Raw genomic sequence first — 17,396 nt, forward strand, 5'->3', positions numbered from 1 at the left:
GGGAGCTTGGTGCGTTCAACCTTGGCCGGTCTGATGGCACGAGTGGGGGTGGGCTGCTAATATAGCTTTTCTGGAATTGTTTCCTGTTTGGGTAGCAACTATGATTTGGGTGACCGTTTGCAGCACAGGAAGGTGGTGCTGTTTTCGGAAAATGTAGCAGTGGTGCAGGCTGTTAATGCACAATCAGCTCATTGTCCGTTGCTGGTGGAGTTACTGCGTCTGATTGTGCTCTGTTGTTTGCAATTAAATATTACTCTGACTGCTCAGCATGTTCCAGGCTTGCTTAATGAGATTGCCGATGCCTTATCTCGTTTTCAGTGGGCCCGTTTCAGGCTTTAGCCCCCATGGCAGACCTGGAACCTACTGTGATGCTGGTGGAGCTGTGGAGCAGAGTGCTGGATTCTTAATGGAGCTGCTGCGGAATAGTCTGGCTGTGAATACTTGGAAATCCTATCGCTCTGGTTGGCGTCATGTTCTGCTCTTTTTGGTGGATCCAGTTTTTAGTGGCAGTCTGCCTTTCAGTGCCTATGATGGTGCAGTTTTTGGTTTTTTGTCCGGCAGCAGGGGTGGTTGGTAGGTGTAGTGCGCTCTTCCTTAGTGAGCGTGGCATTTCTGTCCCAATTATTGGGTTATGCTAATCCTTGTGCTGCGTTTTTGGTGTGGAAATTATTTCAGGGCATTCAGCATTCCAGCAGTGCTCAGGGTTTGAGGCCTTTACGTTTGCCTCTTTCTCTGGCAGTGTTGTTGCAGTTTTGGGATGCTTTGCCTACTGTTTGTACTGATGCCTTGAAGGTGTGTCTGTTTAAGGTGGCATTTAGTGTTGCCTTTTTTGCAGCCCTGAGGATTAGTGAGCTTCTGCTGCTGGGGAGACTGGGTTGTTGGTTGCAGATGTGGTTTTGCAAGGGCGCTGTTTGCGTTTGCGCATTCGTAAATCTAAAACTGACCAAATGGGCGCTGGAGCGTGGGTGGTGTTAAGGGCACTAGGGGCTGGGGTTGTGTCCAGTCCTTTGTTCTCGGTAGTATGCGGCGGTGCGACCTGTTGGGGGCTTATTTTGGCTCCTTCATGCCAATGGTGCACCGTTAATGCGTTATCAGTTTGGTGCTGTTTTCAAATTGTGTTTACTAGCGGTTGGTTGTGATCAGACGCATTTTGGAACACATTCTTTTAGAATTGGGGCGGCGTCTTATACTGCAGGGCGTGGAGCTTCTGCGTCTCTTGTTATGCAGGATCGGGCGCTGGCGTTCGGCTTGTTATCAGCGCTATGTGGGCGCTCTGCCGGACATTGCTGGTGTTTAATCTTGTTTTGCTTCAGTTTCTCCTACAGATGCCTTGCTGCTTGATAATTGCGTATGGTTCTGTGGCCATTCCTATGTCTTTTGGGCTCTGCGCCAAGCAAAGGAGTCTCGTTGGGGACCGAACCTTGGACTGGTGCATTTGGGAATCTGCATCAGATGGCTGTGTTTGAGAGGCATGCTGTGGGAACAGTTTCTTCCAACTTACTGCATGCTAGATGTTTTTCTTCGCCTCAAGTGATTGTTTTCCATGTTGGGGGTAACGATTTGTGTTATACTAAAGGAGTGAACCTTATTCGGAGAATGAAGCAAGATTTGTTGTCTGCCTTGTTTTATTTTCCAGGCACTCGTTTTGTATGGTCTTGCATCATTCCCCGGTTGGTCTGGAGAGATGCTCGTAAAGTTGAAGATATTGAGCGTCTAAGCAAACGTGTTAATTCTGAAGTTTCCAGGTTTCTGGGCATGATGGGAGGTTTAGTTCTGTGCCATGATTTCCTCACTGTTGACTGCCCTGGGTTGTATCGGGCAGATGGGGTACATTTGTCAGATATTGGGCTTGATATTTTTTTAAGTTCAGTGCAGGATTTGTTGGAGACCTGTTATGCAGGCCCCCGGGGCCGCAGCTTTTGTGTGTGTGTGTGGGGGGGGGGGGGGGGATGCAGTGACTAGCTAAGCTGTCTCTGCACATGGGGGAAACAATTTTGAATCAGTGTGGCTATGCAACAGATTTGGTGACTAAATTTTGTAAGGGAATTGGGGAATGGGAGATAATTTTGGAAGAGGAGCTATTTCGACTCTGAGTAGCTCTGGAATTTTGAGAATAAGCTATACTGTTTTTGAAAATGTTGATAAGTTGATTTTATTAAGGTTTGTTCTTAATGAAAATAAAGCCGCGGCCCATTTTTTTGCCACTATATCCGAGTTGGTGTATTTTATTGTGAACAATCTGAGCGTGGTGTGAATTCCACTGTTAAGTACATAAGTACATAAGTAGTCGCCTCCGCCGGGGCAGACCAGAGGTCCATCCAGCCCAGCGGTCCGCTCACGCGGCGGCCCATCAGGCATATTGCCTGGTCAGCGATCCCTGACTAATTTTATTGCCTACCTCTACAGTTATCTCTAAACCTTCCACTGCTCTTATCTGTACCCCTCAATCCCTTTGTCTTCCAGGAACCTATCCAGGTCTTCCTTGAAACCCTGTACTGTGCTATTTCCTATCACGGCCTCCGGAAGGGTGTTCCATGTGTCCACCACCCTCTGTGTGAAAAAGTACTTCCTTGCGTTTGTTTTAAACCTGTCCCCCTTCAATTTCATCGAGTGACCCCTTGTTCTTGTGGTTTCTTTCAAATTGAAAAATCTGTCTTTGTCAACCTTTTCGATGCCCCTCAGGATCTTGAAGGTCTCTATTATATCTCCTCTGAGTCTCCGCTTTTCCAGGGAGAACAACCCCAGCTTCTTCAGTCTGTCAGTGTATGTAAGGTTTTCCATACCCTTAATCAGTTTAGTTGCTCTTCTCTGGACTCCCTCAAGCATTGCCATGTCCTTTTTGAGGTACGGTGACCAGTACTGTACACAGTATTCCAGATGCGGGCGCACCATAGCCCGGTACAGTGGCAGGATGACTTCCTTCGTTCTGGTCGAGATACCCTTCTTAATGATACCTAACATTTGGTTTGCTTTCCTCGAGGCTGTGGCGCATTGTGCCGACGCCTTCAATGTCGTGTCTACCATCACTCCCAAGTCTCTTTCCAGATTACTGACCCCTAGTAGCTTGCAGATTAATCTGCGGGCCTATAATGCTGGAGGAGCCAGCGAAGATTGTTGTTGTTTTTTTTTTTTTGGGGGGGGTAAGGGTTAATTAAATAGTAGTAGGTAGGTAGGAGGATGGGTAGTGGGTTGTTAGGCAAGTTAGGCAAGGGGAGGGGTGGAAGTAAGAGGTGTAGGGATAGGTGTAGGTGAGAGCGAGCAAGGATTGGCTGGTAAAAGGGGCTCTAGGATTGGAGGAGTTTTCTGAGGAGAATTGGTGGGCAGTGGAGCACTAGAGGTTTGGAGGGAGTGGGGAAGGTTAGGGTTGGTGGGGAAGATTGTCCCGCCCTTCCCTTCCCTATGTTGGGGGTTTTTCTATTTGGAGGGTTTTGTTTGGGGGGGATAGGGTTGGTCGCAGTTTTGTTGCAGAAAAAATGCTATGTCAGGGAAACAATTTTGGATCAGTGTGGCTATGCAACAGATTTGGTGACTAAATTTTGTAACTGCTCATGTGCGATACCACCATGGGTAGCGGCTGGACTCTGCGGCACCATGAGCCTTGCTGTAAGGGAATTGAGGAATGGGGGAAATTTTAGAAGGGGAGCTAGTTCGACACCGAGTAGCTCCAGAATTTTGAGAATAAGCTACACTGTGTTTGAAAATGTTGATAAGTTGATTTTATTAAGGATTGTTCTTAATGAAAATAAAGCTGCAGCCCATTTTTTGCCACTATATCCGAGTTGGTGTATTTTATTGTGAACAATCTGAGCATGGTGCGAATTCCACTGTTATCATCATATGACATTTAAAGTTTTTTAAAATATTTAAATGTGCTCATAAGCTCTTCAGCAAGGCGCCACAGCAAGCGGTACAATGTCGCTGGAAAGGTGCTTGAATTTTAATAACACATTGCATGGAGCAAGGATTCTCGCTTCTACTGAGTGGCAAATGTTATGGCTCTACAAAAGTTGTTTAACAGTAGACCACTTATCTGAAAAGGTCAGTTCACGGCTCCAACACAGTCTGTGTTTCGCTATGCTATATCAGGGAGCCAGAAGGATGAGCTTTTCATATTGATTTTATTTGCAGTGTGCAGTGCCCGAGTCCTTTGGTCTACACACTTGATGTTGCAATCCTCTTTTTTGCCGTTTCTACAATTAAAATCATAAGTTCTAATGCACATTTATTTAAAATAGCACACCAAACTGTTCGGCTTGCAGAAGTCGTTGGGATCTGTTCATGCTGCCTTCACTGATGTGGTCAATCACACAGCAACGTAACTCAGCTGAACAGTTTTGGATTCACACTTTGAATAGTGAAGAACCTGTGGGATTGAATCGGAGATTAGATTGGAATGCTTTTTATTAATTATTAATTTATTTGAACGTTTGATTTTAGATATAGGATTTTTTTTCACTTTTTAGAGTCTTTTTGCACTTTTTATGACTTTTCATCTAGCACTTTAACACTGCATTTATTCTGCACTTTATCACGTGTATGGATGCCTTTTTACCTTTTTTTGACTGTTAGTCTGTCAGCAAATTTCACGTTGTAGTAATAGCGTCTTAGTTTTGATGCATTACCAGTTCTGGTTATGATGCCACTATACCGGGAGTGTTCAAAGTCGATGCAAGCCTGAAGGAGCCATTTTCAAATGCAGGAGACACGTTTAGCGTTCCACTTTAAAGGTATATCCTGTAGATTTTCATCTATGCTATTGAAGACTATTTTTGGAACATAAAGCAATGGTTTTAACTATGTTGTTTTTCTATTGTGGTTCCAGTCTGAGGCAGCAGATTTGTGAAACACTGGCCACCGTCGGTGTACCGATTAGCAGAAGATAAGTGGAAATGTTTTTCTTCTATCTTTTTTGTTTTCTATAGCAGAGCACAGCATAGAGCTTTTTTCATTTTCATTGAAGGTTTTTGCCAATGAGGTGACCGCTCAACCACCTTTAGAAAACCACTTTAGTGTAGGTGGGAAGGCCCTTCTCTGAGGCTTTTACCTTCAGTTTTAATTTGGTATAAGCCTATGCTTTTCTTTTTTAAAATATGCAATGTCACCTCAATAACAACTATAGAAAAATAGACAAATATAGTGCAAAATATAGACAGCAGATATAAATTCTCAAAACTGACACATTTTGATCAGTAAATTAAAAATAAAATCATTTTTCCTACCTTTGTTGTCTGATTTCATGAGATTCAGGTTGCACTTCCTTCTCAATATATCTTTCTTCCTCCTGCACGCTTTCTCTCCTCCAGACCTCATTCCCTTCCTCAACTAACATCTCTCTCTGTCCCTCCATAAATCCAACTTTTCTTCCTCTCTCCTCCATCCCCCACATTGCAACATGTCTCCCTCTCACTGTCCTTTTCTCATTCCCTCCCTAGCTGCAAAGGGAGTGGGGAAAGAGAGAGAGCCAGGGTGCATCTCTCCCATTCCCTCTATTGCCTCATCCAACTAACATTTCTCCCTCCTTTCCACCAGTCCAACATCTTTCTCTCTTCCTCCTGCACACTTCTCCTTCAGTCCTCATTCCCTCCCCCAACCATGAGTTCAACTTTTTACACTCTGCCCTCTCCCACTTCCCCTGAGTGTGACATTTTTCCTTCCCTCCTTTCTGCCCTCCCCATCCATCTCTCATTCTCTCTCTCTTGAGTCCAACACTTCCTCTCCTCCAGACCTCATTCTCTTCCTCAACCATTTCTCTCTGTCCCACCAATGAGTCCAACTTTTCTTCCTCTCTCCTCCACCCTTATTGGCAACAAATCTCACTGTCCATCTGTCTTGAGAGATCCAGGCATCTCTCCCACCCCCTCTACTGTCGCATCAATTTCTCCCTCTCATCCCCCAGATCATGAGTAGCATTTTTCACCACTGCCCACCAGCCCTATGCCCATTTATCCTTCTATCACCCCTCTGCAGCACCATGCCATATCACTCCCTCCATCATTATGTCCAACATTCCTCCCCATTATCCCCTTCAATCTGTCCCTCTTCACCACCCTCTCCAACATTTCTCCTCTCATCCTTCTATCCCCATGCATCTCTAGTTCTCTCCTCTTTCTCTCTATGCCCAATTTTCCTTTCTTCCTTTCCTTCTCACTCACACAGATGCCCAACAATTCTCCCTTTCTATTCCCTTCTGTCCCAAGTTAGTGCCGCCTCCCTCCCTTCTGTGTGCTATGTTCATGATCCCTCCCCCTTCCTGCTGGGTCAAGTTTTGCCCCCTCCCTGCCTTCCAGTCATTGTCCAAGAATCATACTCCTCCAATGTCCCAACGTGCTCCTTCTCCCTTCCCCCCCTCCTTTCTCAATTTATTCTCTTGTTCAAACTGCACTGCTGCTCCTGCCTTTAGCGGCTTGTTGCGGGGGACGTGCAACAGGCAGCGATTTACAAGCTGCATGTGGCTGACCCTCAAGCCTTACCTCCCTGAAGTCGTAGAAGTTTCCGGGTCAGCTACATGCAGCGAGTGAACTGCTGCCTGCTGCATGTCACCCCAACAAGCCACTGAAGGCAGAATGAGTGAGGAGGTAACTGGGGACCCCACCCCTACCTGGAAGGCTTTCCTCTAACGTCAGCTTTGAGGTCGGAGGGAAATCCTGAGGGAGGAGCAGGGAACTCTGGCAGTGGGTGGGGTGGGAAGCAAGGAGGGACTGGCTTCAATGGATGGGTGGGCAGGCTCCAAGGAGGGATCCCTGCTGGTCTTTGCAGCTTCGGGCAGGCAGGGAATTTCCTCTGCAGTGGCCCATGTTACCCTAAGCGTACCGCATGGTGAGAAACACTGCCCTATACCACTCTTCACTCTGCTCACCCATTAGAAGTCAGCATATTTTAAGGTAGTGTTTAATATCTTTTAAGCATGAAGGAAACATATTAAAAATTAAAAGGAAAGTGTACAACATGAAAATCTACTTATTTTATACCAAAAGCACAACTTTGAGATAAACTTACCAGTCATTCGATACACAAGAAGTTCCTTTTGTAAGACTTCCAAGAGTGGGATCTGCCAGGACAATCCTGAATGAGATTCCAGCAATTGTCTGCCATCATGTGTGCATCCCATCTTCCTTGGTATCTGGCTTCCATTGTTTTTATGTCTTGGTGAAATCTTTCACCGTGCTCTTTGTTTAAGTCACCAAGGCTCTCTAGAAAATTATCTGAGTGACTGTGCTAATAATGGACTTTAACACTCGTGTTACAGCCAAGCCTGTTGAAATGAAAGAGCACATCCTCTACTAATTGTGTGTAGTTGTCTGCCTTCTTGTTGCCAAGAAAGTCTTTCACAACAAGAACAAATGAAGACCAGGCACATGCTTTGATTTCATTAATTGACGCTATGAAATGTGAGTCATTTATAAGTTGTCTGATCTGTGGACCACTGAAAATTCCTACCTTCAGTTTTTCCATGATAAGTGCAGGTAATATATGTGCTATGTATTCAATGCACAAGCCATCTTTATTCAAAGCCTTTACAAATTGTTTTATCAGGCCTAATATGTGGTGGCAGCAGTATGATTCTATCTCATGCTACCAAAGGTTCATTGATTACATTTTGTCTCAAACCACCATATATTCCCTTGGAGGCTATCTTTTTTTTTTCCAATGTTCATGTTTGGCTCTACTATTAATAAATTCAACTATATCTAAGAAACTAGAGCTGATGCAGTCTATTCAATGCAATTTTCTGAATCAGCACCCCAAGTAATTTTTTTGTTGTTGGCCTTTGTTATTCTCCACCCTCTGGAGGTCTGACTGACATCAAAATCTCAGTTTTGACTCAAACTTCCTGACTGAGAAAGTAGGCAGGTGGGATTCCAAAATTACATACCTCTCTACTAGAAAAGCTATTTACAAGGTAAAAACCTAATCTCTCTTTCTAGTGCAATAGGTGTGTCATTCTGGACAGTAGGGACATACAAAAACAGTCCCAGAAATCTAGGTTGGGACCTCTGTGCCTGCACATAACACTGAGAATCCTAAGATGGTATCCTCCCATGCAGCCATGTCCACTCTGTAGAACGTGTGCAGAGTGGACAGATCTCTCTGGGGGGAAATTGCCCATGCTGCCACCCATGAAGAGGCTACACTTGTGGAATGGGCTTTCAAGGAGAATGGTGATTACTTGCCACAAGCAATATATGCTAATAAGATGGCCATCTGTAGTCATCTTAAAATGGCAGCCTTAGAAGCCGCTCTACCATGTCTAGCCTGATTGGTGAGCACAAATAGATGGTCTGACAGTCGGCACCCTTTGGTAAACTCTAGATAATGTAGGAGGACTCTTCTTACATCCAGCATCCTCAGAATCCAGTTCTTTTTCTTTACCTCTTGATTAACATGACATACTGAAACAACTTTTGGCAAAAAGGACAGGACCGTGCACAAGCAAACTGCTTCTCTCAACTTTTGGAATAGGCATAGCAGTATCCTGTGTTCTCATGGAGGCTATTTCTTTTTGTAAATGCCTGATAGACTTTTAAGCAAGTCACTTCATTCAGTGGGGCAAAAGACCTGGCAGGTGATTCAGGGATTTTCTTTGCCCCTACCAAAGCCAGACTTACTGCTTCCTGTTCCTCTCTGACCTCTTTGAGCAGGAGGTTATGTTTTCCTCTCATGGAGCCTCAGGTGCATGATCATTCTGTCTGGTATGATAGAACTAATAAGAGATGCTTCCCATGCAGAGTCTTTTCTTGAAGGTACTAAGCCATCCTTCCTGACTACTCGGTTAAGCACAACTTCTAGCCTCCAGCGGTACCCTGAAAGTTTTTCTCCCTATTTTTGACCTGTGTTTCTAAATCTAAAATACAGCTCAGACCCTCTTTCTGCAGTGCCAAATATGCTTTCTAATGCATCTAGGCATTCCTCAGCTGAGGCTTGGGGTTTTTCAGCTTTTACAGCCCCAAAAACCTGAATAGCTGGGCCCCTTATACTTTTGCCTATTCATCTTTTTCCCATGTCAGGGCACTCCTAGTCCTCCACCATCTGGGCAGCTTGCTCAATCTAATTTTCATAATCATCTTCCCCTCCAGGCACAGGAAATGTGCCTGAAAGTTTTTAACCTCTTATAAACAGTGTTTTCTCTGAGTCTTTTGATTATTTTCTAGCGCTTTAAAAATAGTTTCTCTGAGACTGAGCATTGGTTTAATGTCAGCTAGGGTTCTATCTTGCTGATTTAAAAGTTCAGGGAATTCCTTCTCTAGACTGCTATCCTCTGTCTATTCTAAGGGGTCACTAGGTTTTTTTTACTGCCAGAATCTTCCAGGGTGAGGTCTCAGAGTTTTGGTACAATTTCCTCTAGAAGAGTCCTAGGGTCTGTCATAACGTTATACACACAGAGCTGCTAATTTTTTCTATGAAGTCCCTCATCCTACTTAGGATTTTTATACCTTCTACTTTTGTGTTTCTCTCCAGTATAGCCTAAATTTCCTGGGAATTAACTGCCAAAGGAAACTCCTGTAGCAGAAAGGCCCTTGCAGAATCAATTCCTTCCCCTGGACAGAGTTGCCAGATGGCAAAAAAATTTCCAGCCAACTCATGGCATAAAGTAGCCCAATTTGTGTCTGAGTATCCCAAAAAGTAGCCCAAATAATTACAGCTTGAAAGCGCCTCTAATTTATCAAACAAATGCATCATACAAATACAAAATGTTTATTTATACACTGCACCTATCCCGAATAGTCCATAATGGTGTACAAAATACCAAAACCTAAATGCAAAATATTCAGGAAAAATACAATAAAAGCAAGCACTTAACATAAAAGTTTTTCCCAAAATTAAAAGCTTTTCAATCTTCTGGACATAACAGGCCCGATTCTTTATAGGATGCCCAGTCTCAGAAGTCACCTAAGTGGCTTTTCAGAATTGTGTCTGTGACTGCCTAACCACGATTCTCTAACTGGCATCCATGTCACAGGCGCCTGTTAGAGAATCGTGTTGCCACTGAGCTGATTGCGGCAAGGGAATCTTCCTGCCGTGATCAGTTTAGCAGCCGTGGCAGGGAACCTGTCTCCCCCACAAAGATGACCAGAAGGAAGGATGCCCAGAGTTCCTAAGGTCATGTGTGATTGGCCTGTTGTGCTGCAGCAAAACCAATGAAAAAAAAAAATCAACAAACCCTGTTACCTGCCCAAAATAGTCCAATTATCCCCCGCCCAAGCCCTTTATTTCTTGCCGTCAGGCTTAAAAACTAGCTCAATTGGGCAGGTAAACCACCCAACTGGCAACACTGCTGCTGAACACCAAAACTGATCTTTCAAAAGAGCCAAAGCTAGCTCTCTGCTCTGAGTCAATAGTAGCTCTTTTTTCTTGGCAGTGGGAGGAGTCCAAACAGTGTGCATGACAACCTCCCCATTGCCATGACATCAGAGATAATAGAGAAACCTCTAAAAGATTCAACGAACAGATTAATCCCCTCTCTTCACATGTATTTCTCATCTCTCTCTGGAATCCTTCAGTATCAGATTACTATATTCAGCCAAATTCTCCATATCCTTGACACTGTCCCATAACTCACTGTGAGCTTCTTGTCATACCAGGCAGCAGCTTGGGATACGGATTTAGTTTTCTAATCGCAACATCTTGCTCTTACCAATTATTTAGGAGACATTTGACAACTTAATTGTTCTCTAGATACTTAAGATGATTAAAACTTTTCATTCTTCTGTATTTTTCTTTTGTAAATCCCTTAGAACTTAACTGGAGGCTGGAGGCTGTTGGTTTAGGTTCTTCTGTCCCACGTCAACAATTTCAGAGCACAATTCCAAGTACTGTCTGCAGCTCACTCTTGATCTCCAGGAACTACAGTTGCATTTCACCCAATGTAGAAGCGAATCCCCACTAGCAAGCACTGAGTTTCCTTCCATCTGCTCAGGATTGTCTCTCATAAAGTGTGCATCTCTCCAGCTACAGGGCTGTCTCAAGGGATGGTGGTACCCTGAGCCAACTTGCTTTAGCGATGCCCACTCCCAAATCATAGCTTCCAGTGCCCCCTCCCTGTGGAGTTTAGCTTCTTTCTATCTTGTAGGCTGGCTAAAGGTAGCCTGTCATGCTGCTGCTGCTTTCGTTAGCAGTCAACACAAATGTTACAAGACAGTTGTGAGGAGTGAGAAAGGTGAGTGAACAGTGGCAGACCCATGGGAAGAGAGAATCGGAGAAACCAGACCAAGGGGGAGGGGAGGGGGGCAGGATAGGTTTAACCTGTAGACCTGGTGACATCAGAGGCTGGGATTTTGGTGCCTTTAGTCACCGGCGCTCTGGACCAGAACTTAACTTGATCCAATGATTAAGCCAGCCCTGACCCGCTACTTTGCATCAGAGCCTTGCTCATACCATTCCCTTTTCACCACTTCATTTGAGAACAAAATGTATCTACTATTTCACCACTAGTAGGGAGAGGATGCTTAGGCTACCCAGAGGTCAGGCATTAATTGGCCATGTGGAAGGATGTTACCAGAGGTCCATGTTAAAATATTTATTGACCTGGTACAATGCATCCAAAATGTATTTGGCATTAGCTGTAACAAAGGGTTTGGGTTTAGTATGCATACTTAACAGTATATTTACCTTAATTTCAAACTGGACATCAGTAAAAGCTGAACTGATGGAAAATATAGCTCCATTTAGTCCCTCTGGTCTTAGCTCCCATGACAGGTAAGGCATATTGATATGATCATTCTGAAATAGTGTAAATGTATAACAAGATTTCATCTTGAATGAAATCTTGTTATCTTCAACACTGTAAATTTTGTTGGATATGTAGTCTGTCCTCCAATTTTTACCTTGGTAAAAAAAAATATATATGTGAGTGATATTAAAATCATACACATTTATTGTAGAAGCTCTTTAGTTAGATCAATCAATAAAATAATTTGTAAAACAAATAGTCTTATGAGATGAGATTTGCTTTACTTTAGTTAATTTATGTGTTCTCTTACTAAAGCTTAGTGCTTGCTAATGGAAATAGCATGTACTAAATGCTGAATGTCCTATTTTATACCAATGGTCATATGATGCATAGCACACAATAAGCTTTAGTAAAAGGGCCCTTAATGTTCTAAGACTGAAGCAGATGAGTAACAGTTAAGGCAAATATTAGTAAATTGGCTTAATGGGTATATCTTCTGCTGCTATTATTCTCAGATTGTACAAGCTGTAATGTAATCAGACAGGGTACATATATAGTCAGCTGTTCAAGAAAACTATTAAGAGTTTAGTTTTTTCAGGGTTGTGTTTTGTTGGTGTTTTGTTTTTTTGTTTTTTTTTGTTTTAAATCTTCTTTAAATAAAATCCTATTTTTCAATAGAACTATTCTAGAAAGAAAGTACATATCAATGATCATATGATAATATATGGCTCTCTACTTTGTCACTTGAAGCCCAAATGATGACGTTACAACTGTCTTATTTTAGTCACATCATCAGGATGCTGGGCTTGATAGACCTTCGGTCTGTCACAGTATAGTAATTCTTATGTTCTTATAACTTTAAATCAGGACTACAAATAACTTGTAAAAATGGATTACATCTACTGTACCTTTAGGATCCCATCTTGCAACCTGGGGTTCCTCAAAAAACATCACATCCTTAGAAAGTTTAAAAGAAACTCCAATAGATGGAAATTTAATTTCTCCCGCCTTTTCATGTCTAGGTGACGTTTCCATAGGATACGTAAATGTTTGTAACCCACCTTCAAGCAACTGAAAATAATTACAACAGTTTGTATAAAGCAATAATAATAATAAAAAGATTCCCATGAAAATGAAAATGTTAATTTTTCATCTTTAAACATTTCAAATCACTTGAGCACAAATTAATTTGTAATAGACTACTCAGAAAAATAACATTTAAAAATTTTTTTATTACATATAAATTAGAAAATGGTAAAAAAAAACCACCCCAAAAACCTGATAATAGTATGTGTTTCAAATGAGCCCACATTTAATTTTTTATCTATTTTTTGTGTATGTTATCTATGACTTTCAGATGTTATTTCTGAAAGATGTTTATAATATGTTTCTGTTTTCCCCCCACTTTATGTGGGCATTTGCTCTGTTTTTTATAAACTGTAAGAACAAGTTTGTTTATGTTAAGATGTATAAGTAAAATATGCTCTGTGGACTTAAATCCCCAAAGGGCTTTGCTTATCCCTGAGAGCTAGGCTGCAACCAGAGCTTAAGCCTACCCTTCTTCAGTCTGAGAGAGAACAGTTTCCATATTTTTAGACCGCATGGCTGTATGAGAACTTGAGTCTAGCATTGTTCTCCTACCAAGTTTTCACCTTTTTATTTCTAACAGTCTAACACAGCTTAGGTTTTATATCTAAGACTGGAGAACAGTGTTATTTTCACAAGGTGTGAACACACTCCCAGCTCCCTTTTTGAATAGGATGGGCTGGTAGAGTAAAAAGATTATGGCCCAGTTTCACTAAAGATAGGCGACTCAATCGCAAAATATCTACCCAATTTAAAAAAAAAAAGAAAAAAAGCATCCCCATGACAAAGCGTCCCCTCCTTCCCCGAGCCAACAAAAAAAGACAGGAGAGATGGTCACTCCCTCCTGCCACCAAACGCTCCCCCCCCCTATTGTACAGCATCCTCACTCCCTTCTATCTTGGATCATTCCCCCTCTTTTTCCCCTCCACACTCCTCCACAGCATTTCTTCCTCTCTCCTCCACCTCCATGTTCAACATGTCTCCCTCTCTTTCTCACTGTCCACCATCTCTTTCCCATTCACTCCCTTATTGCAAAGGGAGTGGGGGAAAAGAGAGAAGGAACCAGGGTGCATCTCTCCTACTCCCTCTACTGCCACATCAACATTTCTCCCTCTCTAATTCCCCCGACCACATGCAGTATCTTTTGCCCCTGCCCACCAGCCCCATGCCAACATTTCTCCTTCTATCATCCCTCTCCAGTATTATGCCACAGCCTTCCCTCTATCACCATATAACAACATTCCTCCTACTGGTCCCTCTCCAGCACCCTATACAACATTTCTCCCTCTCATCTTTCTCTTCCCCATGCGTCTCTACCTCTCATACCACCATGTCCAACAATTCTTTCCCTCCCTATGCCCAACAATTTTCCTCTTTCTTGCTTTCTCCAGGTGCACCATCTCTTTCCCTCTTACTCACACCCATGCCCAATAATTATATTCTCTCCCCCACCTCAGCATCTTTCCCTCCCTTCCTCCATCCTACGTTCCAAGACCGTGCTTCTTCCCTTCCGTGTCCATACGTACTCCCTCTCTTCCTTCTGTGTCCCAAGTTCGTGCCCTCTCCCTTTCTTCCAGCCTTTGCCCCAAGTTTGTGACCCTCATGTCGCAATGCGCTAAACACGCTCCCTCCCTCCCTCCCAATTCCATACCAGCTCTTAAGGTAATTTTTTAAAATTGCAACATTGTTTTAGTATTTGATCTGAAAGGGCTGAAATACAGACTAAAACAGGAGGGGAGAGGGAAATACAGCAAATGGATGTATCCGGTGAGGATTGGGAAGGAGCAAGTGTAAAAAAGAGAGTGGTTGTGTTGGGTTGGAGACTAGGAGGGAGGGCAACAGAGTAAAAGTGGGAATGGAAGTTTCAAGATGAGACCTGAGAGGGAGGAAGAATGGGGAAGAGAATGATTGGCTGTGTCAAGATAAGGGCTGACGCATGAGCATCAGACATTCTAGGAAATCAATCTTCAGTGTCACTGCTCCAATGTTATAGATCAATATGCTATCCCATCTCTGCAAACATTTATTTTTAAAGATGCCTTTGATAACGCTATAGGAATTATCTTCCAAATAGGCCTCTAAACCGCCCCCCACCTCTCCTTCTGTATCTCCCCTTAAATGGTTTTCTTTCCTTTCGGAAATTGTACTTCCACTCCTACCTCTCTTCTGCTTCGCTTGTATGTCCTGTTTGTGTGTCACCCCAATCTATTTTATATTTTAGCTTTTTAATTATGGACACCGCTTAAATAATATGTAAGCAGTATATCAAATTCTAATAAATTTCAATAACATATTAAACAGAAATGGACAAAGAATTGAATCTTGGAGAACCCCAGAGGTTAGTAGGGTGAAGAAAAAAACATTATTCTAGTGAACTTTAAATGATCTATCCAGTAAGAATGAGCACAGTCAGTCTAGGGCTTTACCTGTAATTTGATATTGTTCTCGTCTATTTCATCAATAAGTCATTTTATATTATATTGTGTATGGTGTAGTGGGTGGGTTAGGAAATGGGGGAGAAGAATGGGGGAGGCCCTCCTTAATTTCTGACCTTGACTCCAGCATGTCAACCATCAACTCTGCCAGAAGCAAATAGTAAATCATATTCTGCTCCTATTTACAATGTACATGTGTAGAAAGCTGAATATTAAAAGTTTCTCTTTATGAAATTCTTAATGTATTGCTCAACGGGGGGCGTGGCTTGGACACGCATGAAGGAGGTCGGTTAGCAGAAGAGCTCCATATAAAAAGTCCTTGAAAGAATAAAAAAGTCGCAAAAATTTGAAGAATTAAGATTAAATTTATGATAAAAATAAACTCGATGGCGTCAGGAAAGCAAAATAAAAACGACTTCGCAGTCTCTGGAAGCAGCAAGAGAGCAAAGCCCGAACAAGAGACAGGATCCAAAACCGCAGATCCAAAAGTAATAAAAGAACTTAAAGAAATCAAACAAATGCTTTCAATTCTCACAAAAAAAGTTACAGAATTAACAGATGATGTTTCAACATTAAATAAAAAGATGGATCTACCGTATTTTCGCGGATATAACGCGCACCTGTGTAAAACGCGCACAGGGGTATAGCGCGCAGAAATCACGATGATATGTACCAAAACTTTTCTATACCGCGCTCAGGCATATAACGCGCATGATGCCCGACGCTCCTTTCGCCCGCCCTGACTTTCCGTGCGCTGTCCCGACTCTCCGTTCACCCCCCTGACTTCCGTGCACTGCCCTGACTTTCCGTGCGCTGTCCCGACTCTCCGTTCACCCCCCCTGACTTTCCGTGCACTGTCCCCCCTTGAAGTCCTGTCCCCCTTGAAGGTCTGTCCCCATTCTGAAAGCCTGATGCCCCCCCCCCCCCCGACGTCCGATACATCCCCCCCCCCGGCAGGACCACTCGCACCCTCACCCCGAAGGACCGCCGACTCCCCAACAATATCGGGCCAGGAGGGAGCCCAAACCCTCCTGGCCACGGCGACCCCCTAACCCCACCCCGCACTACATTACGGGCAGGAGGGATCCCAGGCCCTCCTGCCCTCGACGCAAACCCCCTCCCCCCAACGACCGCCCCCCCCAAGAACCTCCGCCCGTCCCCCAGCCGACCCGCGACCACCCTGGCCGACCCCCACGACCCCCCCCACCCCCCTTCCCCGTACCTTTGGAAGTTGGCCGGACAGACGGGAGCCAAACCCGCCTGTCCGGCAGGCAGCCAACGAAGAAATGAGGCCGGATTGGCCCATCCGTCCTAAAGCTCCGCCTACTGGTGGGGCCTAAGGCGCGTGGGCCAATCAGAATAGGCCCTGGAGCCTTAGGTCCCACCTGGGGGCGCGGCCTGAGGCACATGGGCCAAACCCGACCATGTGTCTCAGGCCGCGCCCCCAGGTGGGACCTAAGGCTCCAGGGCCTATTCTGATTGGCCCACGCGCCTTAGGCCCCACCAGTAGGCGGAGCTTTAGGACGGATGGGCCAATCCGGCCTCATTTCTTCGTTGGCTGCCTGCCGGACAGGCGGGTTTGGCTCCCGTCTGTCCGGCCAACTTCCAAAGGTACGGGGAAGGGGGGTGGGGGGGTCGTGGGGGTCGGCCAGGGGGGTCGCGGGTCGGCTGGGGGGGCGGTCGGAGGTTCTTGGGGGCGGGCGGTCGTTGGAGGGAGGGGGGTTTGCGTCGAGGGCAGGAGGGCCTGGGATCCCTCCTGCCCGTAATGTAGTGCGGGGTGGGGTTAGGGGGTCGTCGTGGCCAGGAGGGTTTGGGCTCCCTTCTGGCCCAACTACACAAAGGTACGGGGAAGGCGGGTGGGGGTGTCGTGGGGGTCGGCCAGGGGGGTCGCGGGTCGGCTGGGGGACGGGCGGAGGTTCTTGGGGGGGGGCGGTCGTTGGGGGGAGGGGGTTTGCGTCGAGGGCAGGAGGGCCTGGGATCCCTCCTGCCCGTAATGTAGTGCGGGGTGGGGGTAGGGGGTCGCCGTGGCCAGGAGGGTTTGGGCTCCCTCCTGGCCCGATATTGTCGGGAAGTCGGCGGTCCTTCGGGGTGGGGGTGCGAGTGGTCCTGCCGGGGGGGGGGGGGGGGATGTATCGGACGTCGGGGAGTCGGCCGGGCAAGAGGGCTTGGGCTCCCTCTTGCTCCGATCGTGGATGCGGGTGCGGGTG

The 17,396-nt window shown here is 45.0% G+C and overlaps 1 protein-coding gene across 5 annotated transcripts in view; it reads right to left on the reverse strand.

Moving 5' to 3' along the window:
• Positions 1-17,396, reverse strand: part of CASC1 (cancer susceptibility 1) — a 156,785-nt gene that overhangs the window by 26,935 nt on the left and 112,454 nt on the right. For all 5 annotated transcript variants that reach the window (XM_033950857.1, XM_033950858.1, XM_033950854.1 and 2 more), the window contains 2 exons: positions 12,577-12,739; positions 11,608-11,822 (listed from right to left, as the gene is read on the reverse strand). In XM_033950857.1, the coding sequence (XP_033806748.1) occupies positions 11,608-11,822; positions 12,577-12,739 (378 nt within the window). The remainder of the gene's footprint in view (positions 1-11,607; positions 11,823-12,576; positions 12,740-17,396) is intronic.

This window comes from Geotrypetes seraphini, chromosome 7 (genome assembly GCF_902459505.1).
Source record: "Geotrypetes seraphini chromosome 7, aGeoSer1.1, whole genome shotgun sequence".
Taxonomy (NCBI): domain Eukaryota; kingdom Metazoa; phylum Chordata; class Amphibia; order Gymnophiona; family Dermophiidae; genus Geotrypetes; species Geotrypetes seraphini.